This window comes from Gymnoscopelus microlampas, assembly GCF_963454915.1.
Source record: "Gymnoscopelus microlampas genome assembly, chromosome: 2".
In the NCBI taxonomy this organism is placed as follows: Eukaryota; Metazoa; Chordata; class Actinopteri; order Myctophiformes; family Myctophidae; genus Gymnoscopelus; species Gymnoscopelus microlampas.
Window position 1 is genome coordinate 36,853,885 of NC_139939.1, and position 19,799 is coordinate 36,873,683.

The 19,799-nt window shown below is 40.7% G+C and overlaps 3 protein-coding genes across 6 annotated transcripts in view; 2 read left to right on the forward strand and 1 right to left on the reverse strand.

Moving 5' to 3' along the window:
* Window positions 1-9,348, forward strand: part of tet2 (tet methylcytosine dioxygenase 2) — a 42,824-nt gene extending 33,476 nt beyond the window's left edge. Inside the window, exons 9-10 of the mRNA XM_084080461.1 lie at window positions 4,271-4,616; window positions 5,462-9,348. Of these exons, the coding sequence (XP_083936587.1) occupies window positions 4,271-4,616; window positions 5,462-6,903 (1,788 nt within the window). The 3' untranslated portion in view covers window positions 6,904-9,348. The remainder of the gene's footprint in view (window positions 1-4,270; window positions 4,617-5,461) is intronic.
* Window positions 1-19,799, forward strand: part of npnta (nephronectin a) — a 491,735-nt gene that overhangs the window by 241,862 nt on the left and 230,074 nt on the right. The gene's annotated exons all lie outside the window — the stretch shown is intronic.
* On the reverse strand, window positions 7,280-19,585 carry ppa2 (inorganic pyrophosphatase 2). Of its 4 annotated transcripts, none has more exons than XM_084080476.1 (12): window positions 18,875-19,585; window positions 17,759-17,823; window positions 17,427-17,471; window positions 16,794-16,844; window positions 16,137-16,256; window positions 15,801-15,887; window positions 14,704-14,830; window positions 11,883-12,010; window positions 11,601-11,686; window positions 11,339-11,408; window positions 10,955-10,994; window positions 7,280-10,830 (listed from the first exon to the last, which is right to left on the reverse strand). In XM_084080476.1, exons 1-12 carry the CDS (start codon window positions 19,050-19,052, stop codon window positions 10,808-10,810), a joined length of 1,020 nt encoding a protein of 339 aa, XP_083936602.1. In that variant the 5' UTR covers window positions 19,053-19,585; the 3' UTR covers window positions 7,280-10,807. The 4 variants fall into 4 exon arrangements, with proteins under 4 accessions (XP_083936602.1, XP_083936601.1, XP_083936603.1 ...); XM_084080475.1 differs by having other exon boundaries at window positions 16,794-16,847; window positions 18,875-19,583; XM_084080477.1 differs by lacking the exon at window positions 17,427-17,471 and having other exon boundaries at window positions 16,794-16,847.

Sequence of the window (19,799 nt, forward strand, 5' to 3'; positions counted from 1 at the left end):
AACAAATTCAGTTCTTTTGTGGGTATTTTCTCTACCTCTGAACTTTTTTTTGCAGGTAAATCAGACTTTAGATCAGCTCTGAGTGCATCTCAATCCATCTACATACATGTGACACACAAGTTATAGAGACGTGTTTTCTTGTCTGCAGCATCCCTATTTTGGGCATGTCATTATAGACGAACAAACATTTTCTTTTCTCCCAAAATAGCAAAAATAATGGATCTACAAGCTCACGTGTCGCGTTGCGATGCGTTGTGAGCTTGTAGATGCATTATTTTTTTAATCTTTCAAATAGGGTTTAAGTGGTTATTTAAACCCCCTAGTTTCTTTTAGCTGAACAGGCTAGCCTATTTATTGAGATATGTTTATGATTACAATGTATTCAACATAATATCAAATACAATACATAATCATATATCACACAAAAAATAACCAGTGGCAGACAGAAATATAATGAAGTAAATTTTAGCTATGACTTTCTCTCCACTACATTTCAAAGACAACTAATGTACTTTTGACTCCACTGTATTTCCAGGAAGGGTAAAAGTAGGCTACATTATGAATGAACCACTTAAGCCCCATTTCAAATATAATGAAAACAAGAGATCTACAGGCTCACAACGCATAGCAATGCAATATTATTAATATTTGTGTAAAAGTTTATAAAAAGTATATAAAAAGAAAATGTACGCTACTTTTACATTATGTACTGAACACGAGTATACTAAGTATTTTTAAAAGCAAGTAGGTCTACTCCAGTACTACCTCAAGCACAAATTTGGCAAAGAAACTTTCACTTGTAGTTGAGTAATATTTGACCAAGAGTATCAATACTTTGACTGTTTGACATTAAGTACTGTCTGGGGTTGAGTATGAGTAGGCTTAGGCTACTTTGTCCACCACTGGAAAAAAACACAAGTATGAGTAGGCTTAGGCTACTTTGTCCACCACTGAAAAAAAACACAAGGCCCAAGTAGGCCCATGTAATGTTTAATTGCTTTTATGAATTTCAATGGACCAAACAATCATTGGACAACACTGTCACCCGAGTTTAAAAATAAATGTGTATGCAATTGACTAACCGCGACCCCTCCATGCCAAACAGCGTCATTGCAGAAGTAGAGGGGAGCTGATGAAAGGAGCATGGCTTGTTTCAGTTGGTGTTGTTGTCGTCGTACGCGTAATTGTTACTTATTATTACTGAATTAGTTATTAAATTAGACATAACGTTTCTTGTCTTTTAGTTGCTTTATTACTCGACCGCGCCCACGAACTGTATCGGTCTCAACTATAACATCACGTTACATCACTAAGTGTGTCCTTTCACATTTCGGTTACCCTTGAACCCAGTGTTGCCAGATTTGAGATAATTGTGAGAGAAATAAGCAACCAGGTCTATGAAAACAAGCCCAAAAGAAGCGACTGGGCCACATGAGCACGTGCACGTCGATCTACAAGCTCACAACGCGTCACGATGGGTTGTGAGCTATGCCTCTATGGTTGTGAGCTTGTAGATCTGCTATTTAAATACAAAATTGAAATAAAACATGGAATATTTGGAAGATTTTTAAACAACATTTAAACAACTCAAAACTAGCACAAAACATTTTCAGATGGGAGTTAGTTACTTTGGGGTCCATGACATGAACATATTTGAGAAAGCCGAACAAAAACGCAAACAACCCCACTGAGCAATAGTCGTCTATTAGACGTCCGTCTAAAACAGGGTTATAATTGGTCTACTGGTGAAAGTTTTTTAGCGGTCTAGGCTTAGCCTAGACGTTGATTAGCTGTTTTTTAAACGTCTATTTATAGACCGTCTATATTATAGACGTTGAAATGACGTCTATAATATAGACGGTCTATAAATAGACGTTTAAAAAACATCTAATCAACGTCTAGGCTAAGCCTAGACCGCTAAAAAACTTTCACCAGTAGACCAATTATAACCCTGTTTTAGCCTACCCCTTAGACGTATTTTAGACGTCTAATAGACCAAAAAATGCTCAGTGGGACAATATTTACAAGCAAGCAACTTTACAGAAAAAGAAGCCCAAAGTCGCTTATAATAAGCGGACATTGGCAACACTGCTTGTACACTTATTCCTGGTTATGTGACCTGACTAACCGACATGACAGGCTTGACATAACTCTAACAAGCTTCTAACGGTTTACTCCGGCGTCTTTTACTCATAGAGTGCTAGAGCGTTTACTGACTTTACTCCAAGGCTCTGGTTTGGTTTACTGACTTTACTCCAGCGAATTACGGCACGTGATAATTATTAGTCCTACATCGCGCGAGGATGTCCCGACTCCCATGCCAAAAATAACGTAGGCACGCAACAACGCGTTATATATATATATATATATATAGAGAGAGAGAGAGAGAGAGAGACCAATTAATTGTTTACTAACATTGAGACTGGATGCGCAGGTGATTGTTTCACGCAATCAATTTCCAACCTGTTGTTTCGGGGTGCGCTAGTTTCAGCACACCCCAACCCCCTCTTGTGTGTTGGCTAGTGTGGCACGTAAGAACCAGTATGCGTGCATACTGCAAGTATGCGCGCAATGAAACCCATTCTATCAGGTCTCACTAGGACGCGCCTCACTAGCCAACACACAAGAGGGGGTTGGGGTGAGCTCAGCGCACCCCGAAACAACGGGCTGAGAATTGATTGCGTGAAACAATCACCTGTGCGTCCAGTCTCAATGTTAATGAGAGATATCCACGCACCGGATTTTTTTTTAAACGGCCAGCCGGCGAAATTTAAAATTTCGGCCGTTTTTTTTAATGCACATGTGTTGTCATATGGGACAGTGCAAACTGCCAAATGAGACAAGACAAAAATTAAGTAGCCTATTAGGCCAGTGGCCTTTAAATTAGGTATTTGAATTGAATCCCATGGGGATGTTTGTAATCTGCATTTGAGTAATCCTATATTATGCTATTATTATGCATTTCTCTATGTCTCTGTCCCTCCCAAAGAAAAGGAAAGAAGCTATTTGTTTCATCCCCTTTTCCTTGTACAATATATGTTCACATTTTTTCAATAAAGACGTCAGTCAATCAAACATAAGAGCAGCTGGCAGCCACTGAGCACCATCAAGTAGGGTCCACCTCAGGGCACTGTAGCATCAGTAGCCTCCTCCCTACCTCCTCCCTAACATGCATGTGTTTTGGTGTGGGAGGAGACAATATTCTGATTCAAAGACTTAATTTGTCACACAAGTCATGGGTGTATGAGCACATGTTGGTGCGACTCTTGTTAAAATGAACCAGGAATAAATGAATAAACTAAGAAGTGATAGCCTACTTACTGTACCAACGTCCTCTCCTCCTCCAGGTTTGCGCAGGTGATTGTTTCACGCAATCAATTTCCAACCTGTTGTTTCGGGGTGCGCTAGTTTCAGCACACCCCAACCCCCTCTTGTGTGTTGGCTAGTGTGGCACGTAAGAACCAGTATGCGTGCATACTGCAAGTATGCGCGCAATGAAACCCATTCTATCAGGTCTCACTAGGACGCGCCTCACTAGCCAACACACAAGAGGGGGTTGGGGTGAGCTCAGCGCACCCCGAAACAACGGGCTGAGAATTGATTGCGTGAAACAATCACCTGTGCGTCCAGTCTCAATGTTAATGAGAGATATCCACGCACCGGATTTTTTTTTAAACGGCCAGCCGGCGAAATTTAAAATTTCGGCCGTTTTTTTTAATGCACATGTGTTGTCATATGGGACAGTGCAAACTGCCAAATGAGACAAGACAAAAATTAAGTAGCCTATTAGGCCAGTGGCCTTTAAATTAGGTATTTGAATTGAATCCCATGGGGATGTTTGTAATCTGCATTTGAGTAATCCTATATTATGCTATTATTATGCATTTCTCTATGTCTCTGTCCCTCCCAAAGAAAAGGAAAGAAGCTATTTGTTTCATCCCCTTTTCCTTGTACAATATATGTTCACATTTTTTCAATAAAGACGTCAGTCAATCAAACATAAGAGCAGCTGGCAGCCACTGAGCACCATCAAGTAGGGTCCACCTCAGGGCACTGTAGCATCAGTAGCCTCCTCCCTACCTCCTCCCTAACATGCATGTGTTTTGGTGTGGGAGGAGACAATATTCTGATTCAAAGACTTAATTTGTCACACAAGTCATGGGTGTATGAGCACATGTTGGTGCGACTCTTGTTAAAATGAACCAGGAATAAATGAATAAACTAAGAAGTGATAGCCTACTTACTGTACCAACGTCCTCTCCTCCTCCAGGTTTGCACATTAACAAGGGAGGATAACCGGGACACTGGCAAGATCCCAGAGGACGAGCAGCTCCATGTGTTGCCCCTGTACAAGGCCTCCACAACAGATGAGTTTGGCAGCGAGGAGGGCCAACAGGAGAAAATCAAATCTGGTGCCATTCAGGTCCTCAGTAATTTCCGCCGGCAGGTGCGCATGCTTGCGGAGCCAGCCAAGTCATGTCGACAGAAAAAACTGGACGCCAAGAAGGCAGCCGCCAACAAGAATTCAATGCTGGACACGTTAAACGCCAAGGCAGAAAAAGCCCTTCTGGCCAAGTCAAAATCAAGCACTTATGAGAGCACTACTCCAGGCCCAGGTGGGTTGAAGTCATAATTTAAATTTGCGATATGTGACATTACATAGGTTACATGTATTTAGCATGTCACTGAGATGTAAACTTCAAACTGACTTGACGAATGAATCATCTGTGCTTTTTGGTGAAGTCAACAATTCAAAAAACATAGCCACATACTGCACTACTTCTGTCTGTGCAGTTATCAACTATAAGCTTCAGAATCAGAATCAACTTTATTGTCACATCACAGGTTTATAGGTGTAAAGAAGTGGTAGAAATCAATTTTTGTTTAAGCTTTGTTTTCAGGAAAGGGGGGTGCACAGAGAGGGAGAGCAAAGAGTTAATATAGGAAAGAAACAGGTCCAAAGACATACATATAGCATAAATAAGTGACAGGTATGTACATGAGGTTATACTGTCCATAAGGTGCAAAAAGTAGCAGGTACTCTATGTACATGAGATCAGACATAAGATGCATGTCAAAAAAGATAGCAGGTGCAGTACATGAGGTACTAGAACGGTAATAGACGGATATAGTCTTATGTGCTGCTAATGATATAGACTATAGTCCACATGAAAAAATGAATAAAGAAATAAATGCATCGGTAAATTCACATAGGCAGGCCAGCCTGGCAACAGGTTGTCTTAAGGCCTTGTTCAATAGTCTGATGGTAGCCGGTGGAAACTGTTGAGAAATTCTGGTGGTCTGGCTCTTGGCTTGGTGAAGATCTCAGAGTCTCAGCTGCTGATGGTATTTGCAGGATTCGAGGTCTAGGTGTGATACGTATATTGTGTTTGTTGTATGACAGCTTGTTTTATTTCCATTTTCATTCAAAGACATCACTCTGTTCTCTGGTTTCTTTCAGGACCTATCCTTGGTGCCATGGCTGCAACCCCACAACTAGGTCACCCGCCACACCCTCTTGGGGCCCACGCTCAGCAGTTACAGCTGCAGCAACAACAGCTGCAGCAACAACAGCTGCAGCAACAGCTGCAGCAACAGCAGCACCACCAGAACATGCTTCCCTCATACCCTGGCTCCCCGCATCCAGCCAGTTACCCCAGGTTCCCCAACCATCCCAGGCCTTATCCAAGCACTTCTACGCCAGGTGGCATGTATCCCCCTCACCCGGCAACACCAACCAGTCCTTACCCCTCCCCGATCCATCTATCAAACTCTTACATGAATGGGTCAAATCGTCCTTATCCAGGGTATCAGTGTAATGGAGGTATGCCCTTGGATAATTACCACCCATACTATGCTTCGAACCCAAAGCACCTAGACATCTATCGACAGCAGAGGCCAGGACTGTACCCTGAGCAGCAGTATGGTATGCATCAACGCTACGACGTCAACTATCCACCAAGGTATGGTGAGGCAGGGTTACAGGTCAATGGTTACAGTAACTGCAGCATGAGGCCTGGTGTTCACCCCATGGGACCCTACTCTCATAATCCTTATGGCCCTAATGTCACGTCAGACCCCCAGTTTATGGATCCCCGCTCAAGACCCCCCTCAGCCCACCCTAATCTGGACTATGCATCTGCTATGAGCAAAGGCAATCATTTTGGCAGTTATCCTAATCCATACCTCTCTCAGAGCCCTCAGATGTTCCCACCAGGCCAAGACCCGTTCCGTATACAAATCAAGACAGAGCCGGGCCTGGCCGGCCCACAGGCACTTCGTCCTCCTCCGCTGAGTGCCGAATGCCTGAACCCGGGAATGCCGTCGGGCTTCAGCCTGCCCAATGGGGGTCTCCTGGGCCCCAGTATCAAGCAGGAGCCTGTGACCCCACAGACACCCACAACGCCCCAGAAGCCTGAGACGTGGTCGGACAACGAGCACAACTTTTTGGATCCAGAGATTGGTGGGGTGGCAGTGGCACCCAGCCATGGCTCTATCCTGATCGAGTGCGCAAAGCGGGAGCTCCATGCCACAACACCCGTTAAGAACCCTGACCGCAACCACCCAACACGCATCTCCCTAGTATTCTACCAGCACAAGAACATGAATGAGGCCAAGCATGGGCTGGCGATGTGGGAAGCTAAAATGGCGGAGAAGGCCAGAGAGAAGGAGGAAGAGGCGGAGAGAAACGGCGGTGAAGTAGTGACACCCACTAAGAGCAGCGGCAAGAAGGGGGCGAAGCGTGAGCATCATGAGTCATCAGAACCAACTGGGGAGCCTCCTTACAAGCGCTTTATCCAGTCTCTCATGCAGAGCTCTCAGTCCAGCACAACCAACACCTATGTCACTACAACCCCCTACGCCTTCACCAAGGTCACAGGGCCTTACAGTCGATTTGTGTAGAAGAACAAGGAAAAACGCTGAGAAAACTGAAGGTGCTCTATTTGAAATATTTACTAAGATCTCAGGCACTGATGGTCTGAATTGGAACACTTCTCCCCTGTCTCAGAAAAGCGTGAGACAGTGTCAGCAGAAACGACTAAGCTGGGAAAACAAACTTGACATAAATTATGATGAAAAACACCCTTCCACATCAGGTCTTTCACCTCCTGCAACAATCGAGCTTTACTGGTTGGTTGATCCTGCTAAGGACATATTTATTTATTGATGGGTTACTTTTTTGCAAGATTTCACACTGTTAAAACCTCTGGTGCTTTGTGTCTAATACAATGGGACTTATTTTTACTGGAAACAAAGTTTCTTTTTTTGGGGGGGGGGGCTTTATTTTTCATATGAAAATCTTCACTTGGAAATATGATGTTGGCATAGAAACACTGACTTTGTGAATGACTCCATTCACGGTGCTAAAGGTGTGTGCTTCTTCTGTTGAAATGCCTTCACACTATAACCACGCCGCTTTGTATACATGACATGAAAAACTTGGTGAATCATGTGAACTGGATGACACTGAAAATACTGTTTAATTGTCAAATCATCAGCATAATGGTTTTAAACAAATCAGTGTTTTTAAAGCACTTTTGATAAGTAGAGTTAATGTTTTGGTAAAACTTTAAAATCAAACATTTGTTTAAATTATATTGCTACAACAAGAGTACAGTAATCTGTACTATCTCAAACACCCTTAACATGAAATCAGTATATAAAAAAGCAAAGATTACAGTTATCTGCAAAAACTGTTGGGATACCATGCAAATAGATTTTTTTACACAGCATTTTATTGGTGCTTCTTTCACTTACCTATGTCCTTTATACTGTAACATTGAGCCATTCTAATGGTGCATTTTTTATATTTTAAACAAAATCAACATGCAGCATGTTTTGTCTTGTTATACACCTTTCTTTTCCTTTTCAGTTTTTTTAAAGGGTCATTTTGTTGTCATCGTGACTGTTTCAAAAAGTTCCTGACGGCAGGTTCACTGAACAAACTTGGATTGTGAATTTTTACGTGTAGTCTTGTGACTGTGGTGTTTTAGTAACACGTTTCTCATACGCTTGAGGAACATGGTACAGGGTTAACTCAGCATCACTATCCTGGTGTCCGAAGGCAGCTGGCTTGCTGTTGGGGAGGGTCCTTCCTTAGTAAGCCTGATTCATACTTCATCACACGACGGTGTCTCACGCAGAGAATAGCCGACCTACAAGCACGTTGCGGATACAACGCTTTGTGAGCTTATAGGTCTGCTGTTCTTAGGCGTTTCCGGTGTCGCGCGACGGAGCATAAATTAGGCTTAATTGTAATCTAAATGTAAGATATAAAATAGGTGAGATTTGTACAGTAAATTAATTCTCCTTGTTTGGAATTTACGCTTTAGATTTTAGTGTTGTAAAGAATAGTTAACGGCCTATTTTATTTTGGTTTTAAACTGATTTTGTTTCATATGGTGCTATTCAACTTGCTAGAGACATAATGTGAGACTTTTGAGGCGATGAGAAGGCTAATGAAAGATGTACAGTACCTACTTGTCATATACCTCAGAACTAGTTTGGCAATAGGATTATAACGCAAAAGGCTATTCTTGTCATTTTATCCTTTAGTTTTATACATCACGTTTCAAACTTAACAATAGACCCTCAAGCCACCAAAAGGCAAAAGAGTTCATCGCCTACTTTCTTCCTTATTACTCAGCTAGAAAGTATTACTTGAACTTGAGGCTTTGATGTTACTTCAAAATCAGGGACATTTTCCAATTATTTGTTTGTGTACACCATCATCTGTATTCATTCTGAAATGTTTTCTCATTCAGGGACTTGCCTTCACAGCCGCCTGAATCCCAATGGAATTATTGTGTACTATATCTTTAAAAAAAAAAACACACACAAAAAATAACTTTGTAAGGAAAAAGAGTGAAAATCACCCGCAATTTTTGTATGTATGTTTTAGGTTGTAGTTTGGTGGTAACCTTTAAAAAGTAATTTGAACATGTAATATGCACTGATTGACTAAAGGGAAAGTATGACATTGCCTTAGTAAGGTGCAATGTGTTTACTTTTGCTAAGAGGCAAGAACAGGGCAGTTATTATGGTTAGTTGCACATCTTTGTGCTTGTGTATAGTGAAAAAGTTAAATTTATTTATAACCACTAAGCAATTGTATAATGATCAGTCTCCCCTGTCTATTTGATTTAATTAATGTGATATATAATGGAATGGTTATGATGGTTTGAGTGACAACTCTCCCCCACTCTTTAACGTAAATTCTATTGTTTTCTGAAAGCACTTAATTTCTTTTTCAGGAAAAAAAATGTAATAAAGAATTACGAAACATTTTATTTAAAATTAAACTAGGTTGTAAATGTGTTAAAAGAAAATAAAGTAAATTATGCCACATTGTATATACCATGCATTTGTATTGCAGGAATACAACTCATTTCTTTCTTATTGTAGGTTCTTGTAGTTTTTGACCAATACCCACAGCCCATCAAACAGCAACCATTCATATCCTTAAAATGCTTTTACTTCTCTGCAGGTTCACATTTAGCTCAAAGTTAGATAACCCAGGATTTTTTTATTTTATTTTTTGTAAATACCACATTCACTGTCAAACAACAATGTTTACAGTTATAAGGCATCCTGTTAGCTAAAAACCATTAGAAGTTATAGTTTTTGTAAACTATTCCGTTTTTTTGTAAAGATACATCTGAAAAATGAAATGTTGAATTTGTGTACAGGACCCAGCTACAGTAGCAGATTGTGGTTGAGAAACCAGAGGTGTCTAAAGATATAGCGGGTGACAAGCATAGCCATACTTGAAGATGCTTCAGAGTGTTTCTGATCGAGTCAACAGTACTTGAATGACTTTACCTGAGCTTAACTAATGCACAACAAAGGTGCTCAGCTCTTATGTTAAGCTAGCAGTTGATGTACACTTGGTATTTTGCAGTTAGACACTAAAAAAGGTATAAATAATGTGCAACTTTTTGCCTGTCCCCCCCCCTTTTTTTTACGCTTCCCTAGTTCTCCTGAAGTTTGGTATGCTAAAGAAATGGAATAAAGGATGCATATAAATACTGTAAGTATTGTAATGTATTGAATGCAGTTTATTTGAAAGCTGTTTATTATATCATTCCTGATATTGCTGAGATGTGGGTGTTTTTAATAAAATTTATATTTATTTAAAGCACTTTGATTTGTTCCTCCAAGTTAATATGTGCTGGAAGTATAACTGTACTTAGCCATCACAAATCCACAGAACTAGAAACTGGTGTGACAAATCCACTCAACGTTAAAAACAGCCGTTTTTGGTCTTTAAATAATCAACTTATTGAGAGAGAGAAAAGGGGAATCAAATGAAGCTAAATGATTATGCCCAATCTAATATGTGGTTACAACAATGAATCTGTATTTTTAACACGTTATCAGTTTTTATTTTATCCACATTCTATCACTGGTTACACATACAATTGTGCATTCTTTCTTATATTTGGCAAATGCATACACACACACGTTGCAAAAGGCATCATGGCACATTATGTAATTTGCTTATTGTAAATAAATTTGTCCCTTGGGTATTTGTAACCAGTACAAACATATCAAACTAAAACAATCTAATGTACAATTTCAAATGAGTCTTCTAATTTGAATTGAATTATTGTTCACAATGCCAACAAACAGAGAATCCCACCATTCTTGGTGGCTATAGTTTTTGAATGTCTCCTTTCCATAACAAAATACATTTAACTGCATACAAAATCAATCTTAGGAGGACACAATTCTGGTAGTGCTTCTTTTGACAACAGGGCCAGAGGTTTTGCCGTCTTTATGCACCATCTTGAGGGCTTCAGCATCATTACAGAAAATACCACTTGTCCACTGCACAGGGAAACAGATTTGTAGCAACATGTAAAGATAAAAAAGGTAGTGATATAGTTTAATCATTTATCTGTTCAAACAGCTTAATAATGCAATTATTAAATGAAAGATATTTTAAACCCACCCTCTGGAGATACTGGAAGGGCACCACCAGAAGCAGGGGCCTTTGGAGTTGACAAATAATATAGTTATTATATGGAATCAAATGTTAACCTTTTTTATCTACCTAACCTCACAGAGAGATGTTTAACCAATTTATCTCTAGCGACCCTATTCTGGGCATGTCATAATATGTGAATATTCTGTGAAAAAAGGCATAATATGCAAACTTGTTCAGTTGTTCAATGTAGAGGAAAAATAATTAGGGGGCCGACTGGCCCCTGGAGGACCCCAATCAACAAAGTAAAGTATACAGGGTGTCTTTAACAATAAGAGCTCTCATGATTTTTTTTCATCACAATTGGGTCTGTCAAACCCAAACTAGTAGCAGTTGAACATGAATACTCACCGACTGGACCACATTTCTGGCCTCATCCACACTGCATTTAAAAGGGCTCTCACACACGGAAATATTTTTACTGTGATTAGACAAAAAGAACACATTAAAAAGGTTACATCACAGTTAAATGCACAATACCAGCTCCACACACATGAGGAACTAGGTGCACACATCCACACATACAACATATCACAGTTAGTACACAAATGCATGCATATGCACACGTAAATAAATACACCTATTACATGCACAAACCCTGCATTTCACTCACCATTCAATTTCTCCACCATTGGTTTGCTTCTGCACTAGTGCCCTCCAGTGCTCATGAGTGGACTTAATGGTCTTGATGGCAAAGTCCTGAAGATGAAGGGTGTATGGAGGAACAGGGAAGTGGGGTCAGCTCATTCAGGTATCACTAGACATGGGGACATAGCCCCTTGTGGGCATTTGAGAAACTTACAGTAGGTCCTGAAAAATCACACAAAAATGTAACCCAAACTTGAGAATAGCTGGATATGAAATATTCTGAGCTGTAATATACAAGTCTATGTACCTTGTCTTTGAACTGTCCGTTGAACGCAAACTGGTTCTCAGGCTTGCCGTCTGGTATCTTGTATTTCTTAAACCAGTCAACAGTGGCTTCCAAGTGACCAGGCCTGCTTTTGCGTACATCGTCTATGCCTGAGGGAAACGGCACAACAAAAATATTTTTCCCAGCTCACACTGGATGTAGGGATCCAATTGAAGTATATTTCACAGTATGGTATCCACCAAAATACCATGGTATACAGTATTTCACTGTATTACAGAAATTACCCACTTATACGTAACTAGAGTTTCGGGGGGCTACGCCCCCCTCAACCCCAGCCGCGCACGGGGCTTTGCGTTTGTTGGTCCCTCCGTGTCCCTGTCTCTGTATCCGTGTAGCTGCAGCACAGAGTGGGCAGTATAGATGGGGATTATGGCTGTTAGAGGCATGTACGCGCACGGGGCCCGCGTGGGCGTGTGTATATGGGGGTAGACAAATTGTGTAAGTAACATTTGCAAAAAGGGGGGGAAAAAAAAAAAATGTAAGAAAGTGTAATGTAAAAGTGACAAAATGATGAAAAATAAGTAGAAGAAATTATATTTTGTATGTTTCGCGGACCACCAGGGGGTCCGCGGACCCCCTGGTGGTCCGCGCGGAAATCGTGGGATGAAAATTTCCAAAAGGAAAAAAAAAAAAAAAAAAAAAAAAATATGAAGGTGGTTGCTTGTTTTTCTGAAAGCTGGCGAATGGCAGCCCTTTCTGCAAGATGGCGGCCGCCTGGTGTTGTTGTGATTTGGTCGTGCGCACGTGCTCTCGGTTACACAGCGTTGTACTGGCGAAGTATAGTTCTCGCTTACACAGACATGTCCAGACATGTTGTAGGTCCCTCCGTGTCCCTGTCTGTGTGTCCGTGTAGCTGCAGCACAGAGTGGAGTGAGGCGTTTCGAGCTTGTAGATCGGCTATTTTCACAATATTTACTTGTGGAACGGAGTCAAACAGAATGGGGGGGTCCCAGATCAAGTACGTGTATTTGGGGGGGGGGGGGGGGGGGGGGGGGGGGGGGGCGGCGTGAAAGGGTTGATAAACACTGCTGTAATCGGAGCGAAATTATCTGAAATTACTACATGACCATAATGCAGCGTAACATGCGTTGCACGGGGCGGTCCTGCCATTACGTTAGTTACTGTAGTTGCTGTGGAGCTACATAGTTCTCCAGAAGACACACACAAACATACACCATCTACAATGGACGAACTGAGCAGCAATATAGACATTCACCACACGAACGTGCATTGTTGACAAAGTGATTGCACAGCCGCTGCAGGCATGACAACCAGGTTAGCGTTAGCGACATGGCAGCTATCACAGCGCCCTGTCCGTCGTGCTGCAACTGCCTGTGATGGCTACAGCAGTAACAGCAAGCTGTCTGCGATGCCATTGTCTGGAGACTGCTCTTAGCGTGACACGACCAATGAGAGTGAGCGCTGTAGCTGTTGCTAAGATACGGTGGCGTCTCTGCCCCATAGCTTGTAGATCTCTCACACATGATTGGCGTAGGCTGCGTTGCCAGGTCTGACTTTGTGTCTAAGCAATGGTCGGCTTATTTTTGCGCGCCTTTGGGCTCGTTTGCATTGTGCGCACGGCAGCGCTTGTTTAGCGTACGTCAGCGCGACGTGGCAACGGACGTGGCAACGTGAAAGGTGATTGGCTGGTGAAAAGAAACACCCGACGTTACACCGGAAATGGTGCCTGGAGAAAATGTTGACCAAAAAAAAAGTTTGGAAAAAAAGGAAAAAAAACCCGCAGCGGCTGCCTGCTGTTGTGGTGATGAGGTCGTGCGCACGGTAAACGGTACGAAGCTGGCTCCCCTTCCGTTTTGTCCGACATTTGGTGAGTAGAATTAATTATGTTGCGCGGTGGAAACGGTGTAGTGAGCAGTGAGATGTCCCCTACGCGAGGCGTAAATTCAGCGCGGCGGCCGTGGCGAGTCAGTAGGCGACATGTGGTCTGGCGGTGCGTTGTTTATTCGATAACAGAGCTGTGGGGTGTCACCACCGAGGGTGCGGAAGTTGCTCGCCATTTATATAGTTAGATATGGCCTATAAACAAAAACGTATTTGCGTCAAACAGAAATATTGCTTTATTGAACTGAAACGTGTGTGCATGAGTCTGTGTGTATTTACATTAAACTTTCATGCATTGAAATTGTAACATTTATATAAAAGTATTTATATAATATGTTAATTTATACCGTGTGCACGGTATTAAATGAAAAGATGTACAGTTCAGAAGTGTGGTTGCTTGATACCGCTGTATACCTTAAAACAGCATACTATTACACCCCTAACTGGATGTGACAATCCCTTGTGCTAGAATAATTGACTATGTCCCCTCAAAGTTTTGCCACACTGAAGGATGAAACCAAGAAGGAAGGGGAAGTGGACAATAAAACCCTCAGATCGATGAGACCTAGTTAACACATAACAGAACCTAGAGTGAAGAGTGCTTACAGTACAGGAGGATGAGGAAGCATCATACATAACTAAGCTCTGTTTAACTACCTTGGCAAATATTATTTTTGGACATGCGCATGAACTATTTTTGCATCTTCTTCACACTAAATTGTCGCAAAGTACATTTGACTTGAACTGGAGTCTAAATAGGTCTGTCTTCAGACTGTGGTGGAGTGAGTCTCCAGTTCTGACTTCAAGAGGCACCACAATTTTGGAGCCAGCAATAGTCAAGTCTGGAGGACTGACTAATCTAATCTATTGTTCCTGAAAATACACTTCATCAGAGTGCAGCTAAACTAAATCAAAGAAAACCAAACCAGGTCAAACTCACCGTTAAGGTTTTCAGCATCTGGGTCTTCTGTGTTGATGGCAATGACCTTCCAGTCTGTCTCTCCCTCGTCAATCATGGCCAGTATCCCCAGCACTTTCACCTGGATCACCTGACCTGGCGAGCACACCTGCGCAACAAAATGAGTAGCAACCTTAGAAGCCTATGTACAAAACCTAAGTTAGATTAAAACACTGTTGTTATATTCTCCTCATAATCTCAGAAATATTGCCAAACCTGTATGAATGAATTAAATATTTTTTTTATATACGGTAACAAAACCGTAAAATGTGTTATGGGATAATGCATTGTAGGCAAATGGCACAACACATTAGCCTTGTTTAAAAATGGCCAAAAATGACATTTGAATATTCCTTCTAAAAACACCTGCACACAATTCTCCCTTTATACATCAGAATCAACTTAAAAATGTGTCTATATTAATTAATCGATAATAATAAGATTTACACTGCAGAACCTGGAAAAAAGCCCAGTTAGGTTAGCTGACCTATAAGGGAAATCTCACCTGCAAGTGCAGGTGCAAATGGATATTGTCTTCATTTAATTTACCACTAGCAGTGTTGTGTTTTAATTGTGTGCCTTGCATCCCTAGCAAAAAAACATAACGATTCTGGCTTGATAGTTCCTTGTGGCAAGGTATTAGAAGGCTGTGTAATTTGATATGGAGTGAGATATTATTGTATGAGAAGGGTCATTAGAACATTTGGCTTTATTTCACTACATTGCTGTCAGTGTGGCTAATTCCCACTGTCTCCAAAGTGCTCGTACACATGGGTCACAGTTTCCATAGTATACAGGTGTGCACAGTCTCTCTGCAAGTTTAATTTGTATAGATCAGGGTCCTTTGTATACCTCTTTGTCATCATGTGGGAACATATCCAGTGTAGTGTTAAATATAACTCAGTGAAATTCTAAAAATGAAAAAACACAGCATGCATCACAGCCTCACTGACTAAATACACATGAGATCCATTATACTTACTTGAATGTCCGTTTAATAGTCAAGTATAATTAAATGATATGCCTAGACAACTGTGTACATTAACGTAACAGTGATAGCATTACAGCAAAAGTCTTACCATGGAGCCAATTTCACACACATCAATGGGGTCGTTGTCTCCGCAGCACTTTGTGTCTTTGTCTGTGTGGTTTGGGTCCTCCCATGTCTTTTCACAGCAAGAAATTGAGCAATAGAAAATAAACAATTGAATTGCCTGACAATGAGGAAAACTGCAGACCAAGTAATTGCCAGCCATCCATCAAGCCACCCAATTTATTACATTTATATTAACAAATAATACTTCAGTGTTTCCTTACAAAATCTTGAAAAAAAACTAAATAATCTCAACTAAGGCAAGAAGAATTGTGTTACCTTCAGATTGTAACTATGTCAACATTATCTCAATTTTCCTCACCTGTGGGAGTGCCCCATAGTTCCAGATGTAGCCTTTGTGAGGGAATACATTGGCCACATATCGGAGCTTGCCTTTCTTTACATCTTGTTTGATTGGATTCAGTGGTTCCTTTGTTGCAATCTAAGGATTTAAACAATGATGTGAAAAATTAATTACGGTAGACCATGTATAAAATATGTAAACAAAAATAACATTTGGGTAACACTTATGCATCCCATCCATGACTATAATACATTATAATCTACTTATAACACTGTATAACTATAGTTACAACAGTTATTAAACAGAGATGTCAGAACTGTGATTTGGCACTGAAAATGACTCTATTAGAAATACAAGAGGTATCTTGAATAGTGTGTAAAACATGGGACAAAGTGCTTGGCGGGCACAGTGTGTTATCTCTGTACAGAATGTATTCAAATGAGTGGGATTAGAAACTGATGACACCTGCAAAGCCTGGATGGACAAAACCATTTAATCAATTATGAAGCTGAATTTTAAAATTAAACTATGCTTAGTATTGGGGGTGCCGATAGCCGAAGCTGAGTGGTTAAGGCATCTACCACATACGCTCTTCAATTCCTGGACCTTTTATGCATTAACTTCCAGACTCCCCCCCCCCCCCCTTCATTAACAGTTTAAACATTGAGCACTTGCCTCCATTTTAGCGTTTGACCATCGAGGAACCTCCACAACCATGTTATACAGCTGCTAAAAAAATAAATGACAAGAACATATATTTAAACAATTACTCTCAAGTTATTTAGTTAGTTTGTAGCCACAGAGTAATATAGAACTCTACAAAGACATTAGATGGACACCAGATTGTGTGATTTGAGATACCTGCTTCATAAAACTATATTTATCACATATTACCCAGCATTACTCTATGCCCTGGGTAATGGGGTGATATGAGGACTGAGAGGACAATAAGCAGCGAGATTCTACACTTCAAAGAATGGCAGCACATGCTGTGTTTTCAGCCAACTCCCCACAGTATGTAAAAATATAGTATGTATGTAAATATATGTATATTCGGTTTGAACTGCAGCAGATCGTCTTGACCATGTGTATATGCCTAAATGCATTGAATTGCGGCCTATGCCATGTGATTGTCTGATTAGAAATTTGCGCTAATGTGCAATTAGACAGGTGTATCTAATAAAGTGGCCAGTGAGAGTGTGTGAGAGTGTGTGTGTGTGTGTGTGTGTGTGTGTGTGTGTGTGTGTGTGTATATACTGTATATTTTTTCTGTATACGAACAACATAGAAGACAGAATTTGACAATACCTCATTCTCAATCTTCTTAAGTTTCTTCGGTGGCACATCACTGTCCTATTGCAAGACAAATCAATCACTGAATGACCAGAGATATATTACAGTAAGACAGGCAGTGGGCTTATAATGCATTTAATGTATTACTGTACATTACCCAATTATACATAAGTACGGATTTACCAATCCATATGAGAACTCTAATCAATCAATCAACTTTATTTGTGTAGACTCAGGGGTACATTAAAAACAAACATAAAAACACACTAAACAAGATTACACATTACAGAAAGACCAGCAGTACACTAGGACCAGCAGTACATTACAAGTGTAAAAACAAAAGTTACCTGGTGCACCTCGGTAAAAAGTGGAATGTCATGGAATGGTGAAATGTATTTCCCTTCAGAGTTTTCTAGGAAAAGAAAAAACATACAATTACAATATAGAGAAGAAAGTCTGCAATGAACTTTGCTTGATTCAGGGCAATGTTCGTGCAGATTTTCTTTGTATATACAACCCTGGCCTGGGTCTGTTTTAATCTTGTACTTTTTGCTATTGTGTTTTCGCACCATTAAGCAATCTCTTCCAGATGTTTTAAAGGCACAAAGGTAATCAGCAGTGATAACTAATCCTGCAAATACTTAAGTAGAATTAAAACCTAGATTAGCCCACTAGGCCATTAAATAAATATTACACTAACGTTCATAATGAAAGGGCAGTAATCTAGGCTTGAGTCCCCCTTTCTTTATAAATATTTCCTACAAGACATAGGTTCAAATCTGCCTTTGGATGATAAATGAGACACACATTGTCTCATGCATTTATCATCCAAAGACAGATTTGAACCCATTTCTATTCCAACTACAGTCTAAAGTGTTTAGACGTTATGCAAGGAGCCTCCTTGCATAATGTTGTCACACATTGTCTCATGCATTTATCATCCAAAGACAGATTTGAACCCATTTCTATTCCAACTACAGTCTAAAGTGTTCAGACGTTATGCAAGGAGCCTCCTTGCGAATGTATCTTTATGACCTCATAAAGATACATTCGAATTGAAACCAAATTGGACCAGTTTGTGTTTTAGTTCCAGCTGGTTGTCAACACACCTGACTGCGCACGTGACAGCAGCTCAACAGGAAGTGACAACAAGATAAACACGTGAAAGAAGGAACCCGTTTGTGTATGTTTAGTCGAATCAATGGAGGGACAAGGTGGTGTTCAGTATCAACAACACATCTAACACGTTACATGGAACTCATAGACCTGCGTAAACAAATATCCGTTGAATAATTTACAACGTTTTAACACAGTACATACATGTGCTACATGTATGTACTTACATTACATGTTTTTGTTCTCGACGTAGAAAGAGACGGAAGAACGGCACGCAAACGTGTAAAAAGTACAAGCTACTGAATGAACGCGTTTCTTCTAGGACAGACAGCGGTGGTATAACTTACTAAAATACATCCTGTAGTTTGGAGAGTTCGGCCGTCCTCTCTCTTCCGTTTGATAATGCATCATTTTTCTCAGATATGTGGGCAGAGCTGCTGCTGCTTGTGTGACCACTTTGCTCTCTGCAGAATGTGAACCAAGAAACGGCAGCACGCACAGCGAAGATCTCAACAGCGGTCTCATTGTGAAGTAAACCCCCTCTATTCATACACAGTTCCTGCTTCCCGTCTGTCTGCGTGCACCAGGCAAGTATGGGTACGGTACGTACGTCCTTCGTTGTCTTTGACTGCCACCTATCTGTAGCGAGATCGAGGTACAGTGTTGCCAGAATTTGCGAGAGAAATAAGCAACCTGGTCTATGAAAACAAGCCAGAAAAAACGACCAAGCCATATCCATAATGAGCACTTTTAAACCTATATGCATCGGATATTTGAAAATAGCCAATATACAATGTCATCATTGTGAGCTTTCTATTTCGTTGTGAGCTTTTCAAAAGAATCTTGTTGAAAAAATTGAAAAACAAGCCCAAATCGCTTATAATAACCGAACCTGGCAACACTCGATCGAGGTACTGAAAATTATCTTTACAAGAGCCAGATCGTCAACTCCAACCCACTTCCTGTAACCTGAAAAGGCAGAGCACCAAACAGGAAATCACAGGGAAAATACCCGCAGTCCATTGGCCCGAAACTCAGCACACTTGTTTCCCATTGGTCCGCTTGAACGAGAACGACACGTTTGGTGTGGTATCGTCTTTGTGAAGCTTTAACATCTTTGTTGAAGTGAAAGCCCTCTGCCAAAGAAAATGGCTGAAAAAAGTCCTCTTGAAGACCTAAACGTCTTCCTCCAGGCAGCTGTTAATCTATACACTTCTTGACTTCCTTTGAAATACAAAAAAAATAATACAATATTATTATTTATGTTATTAT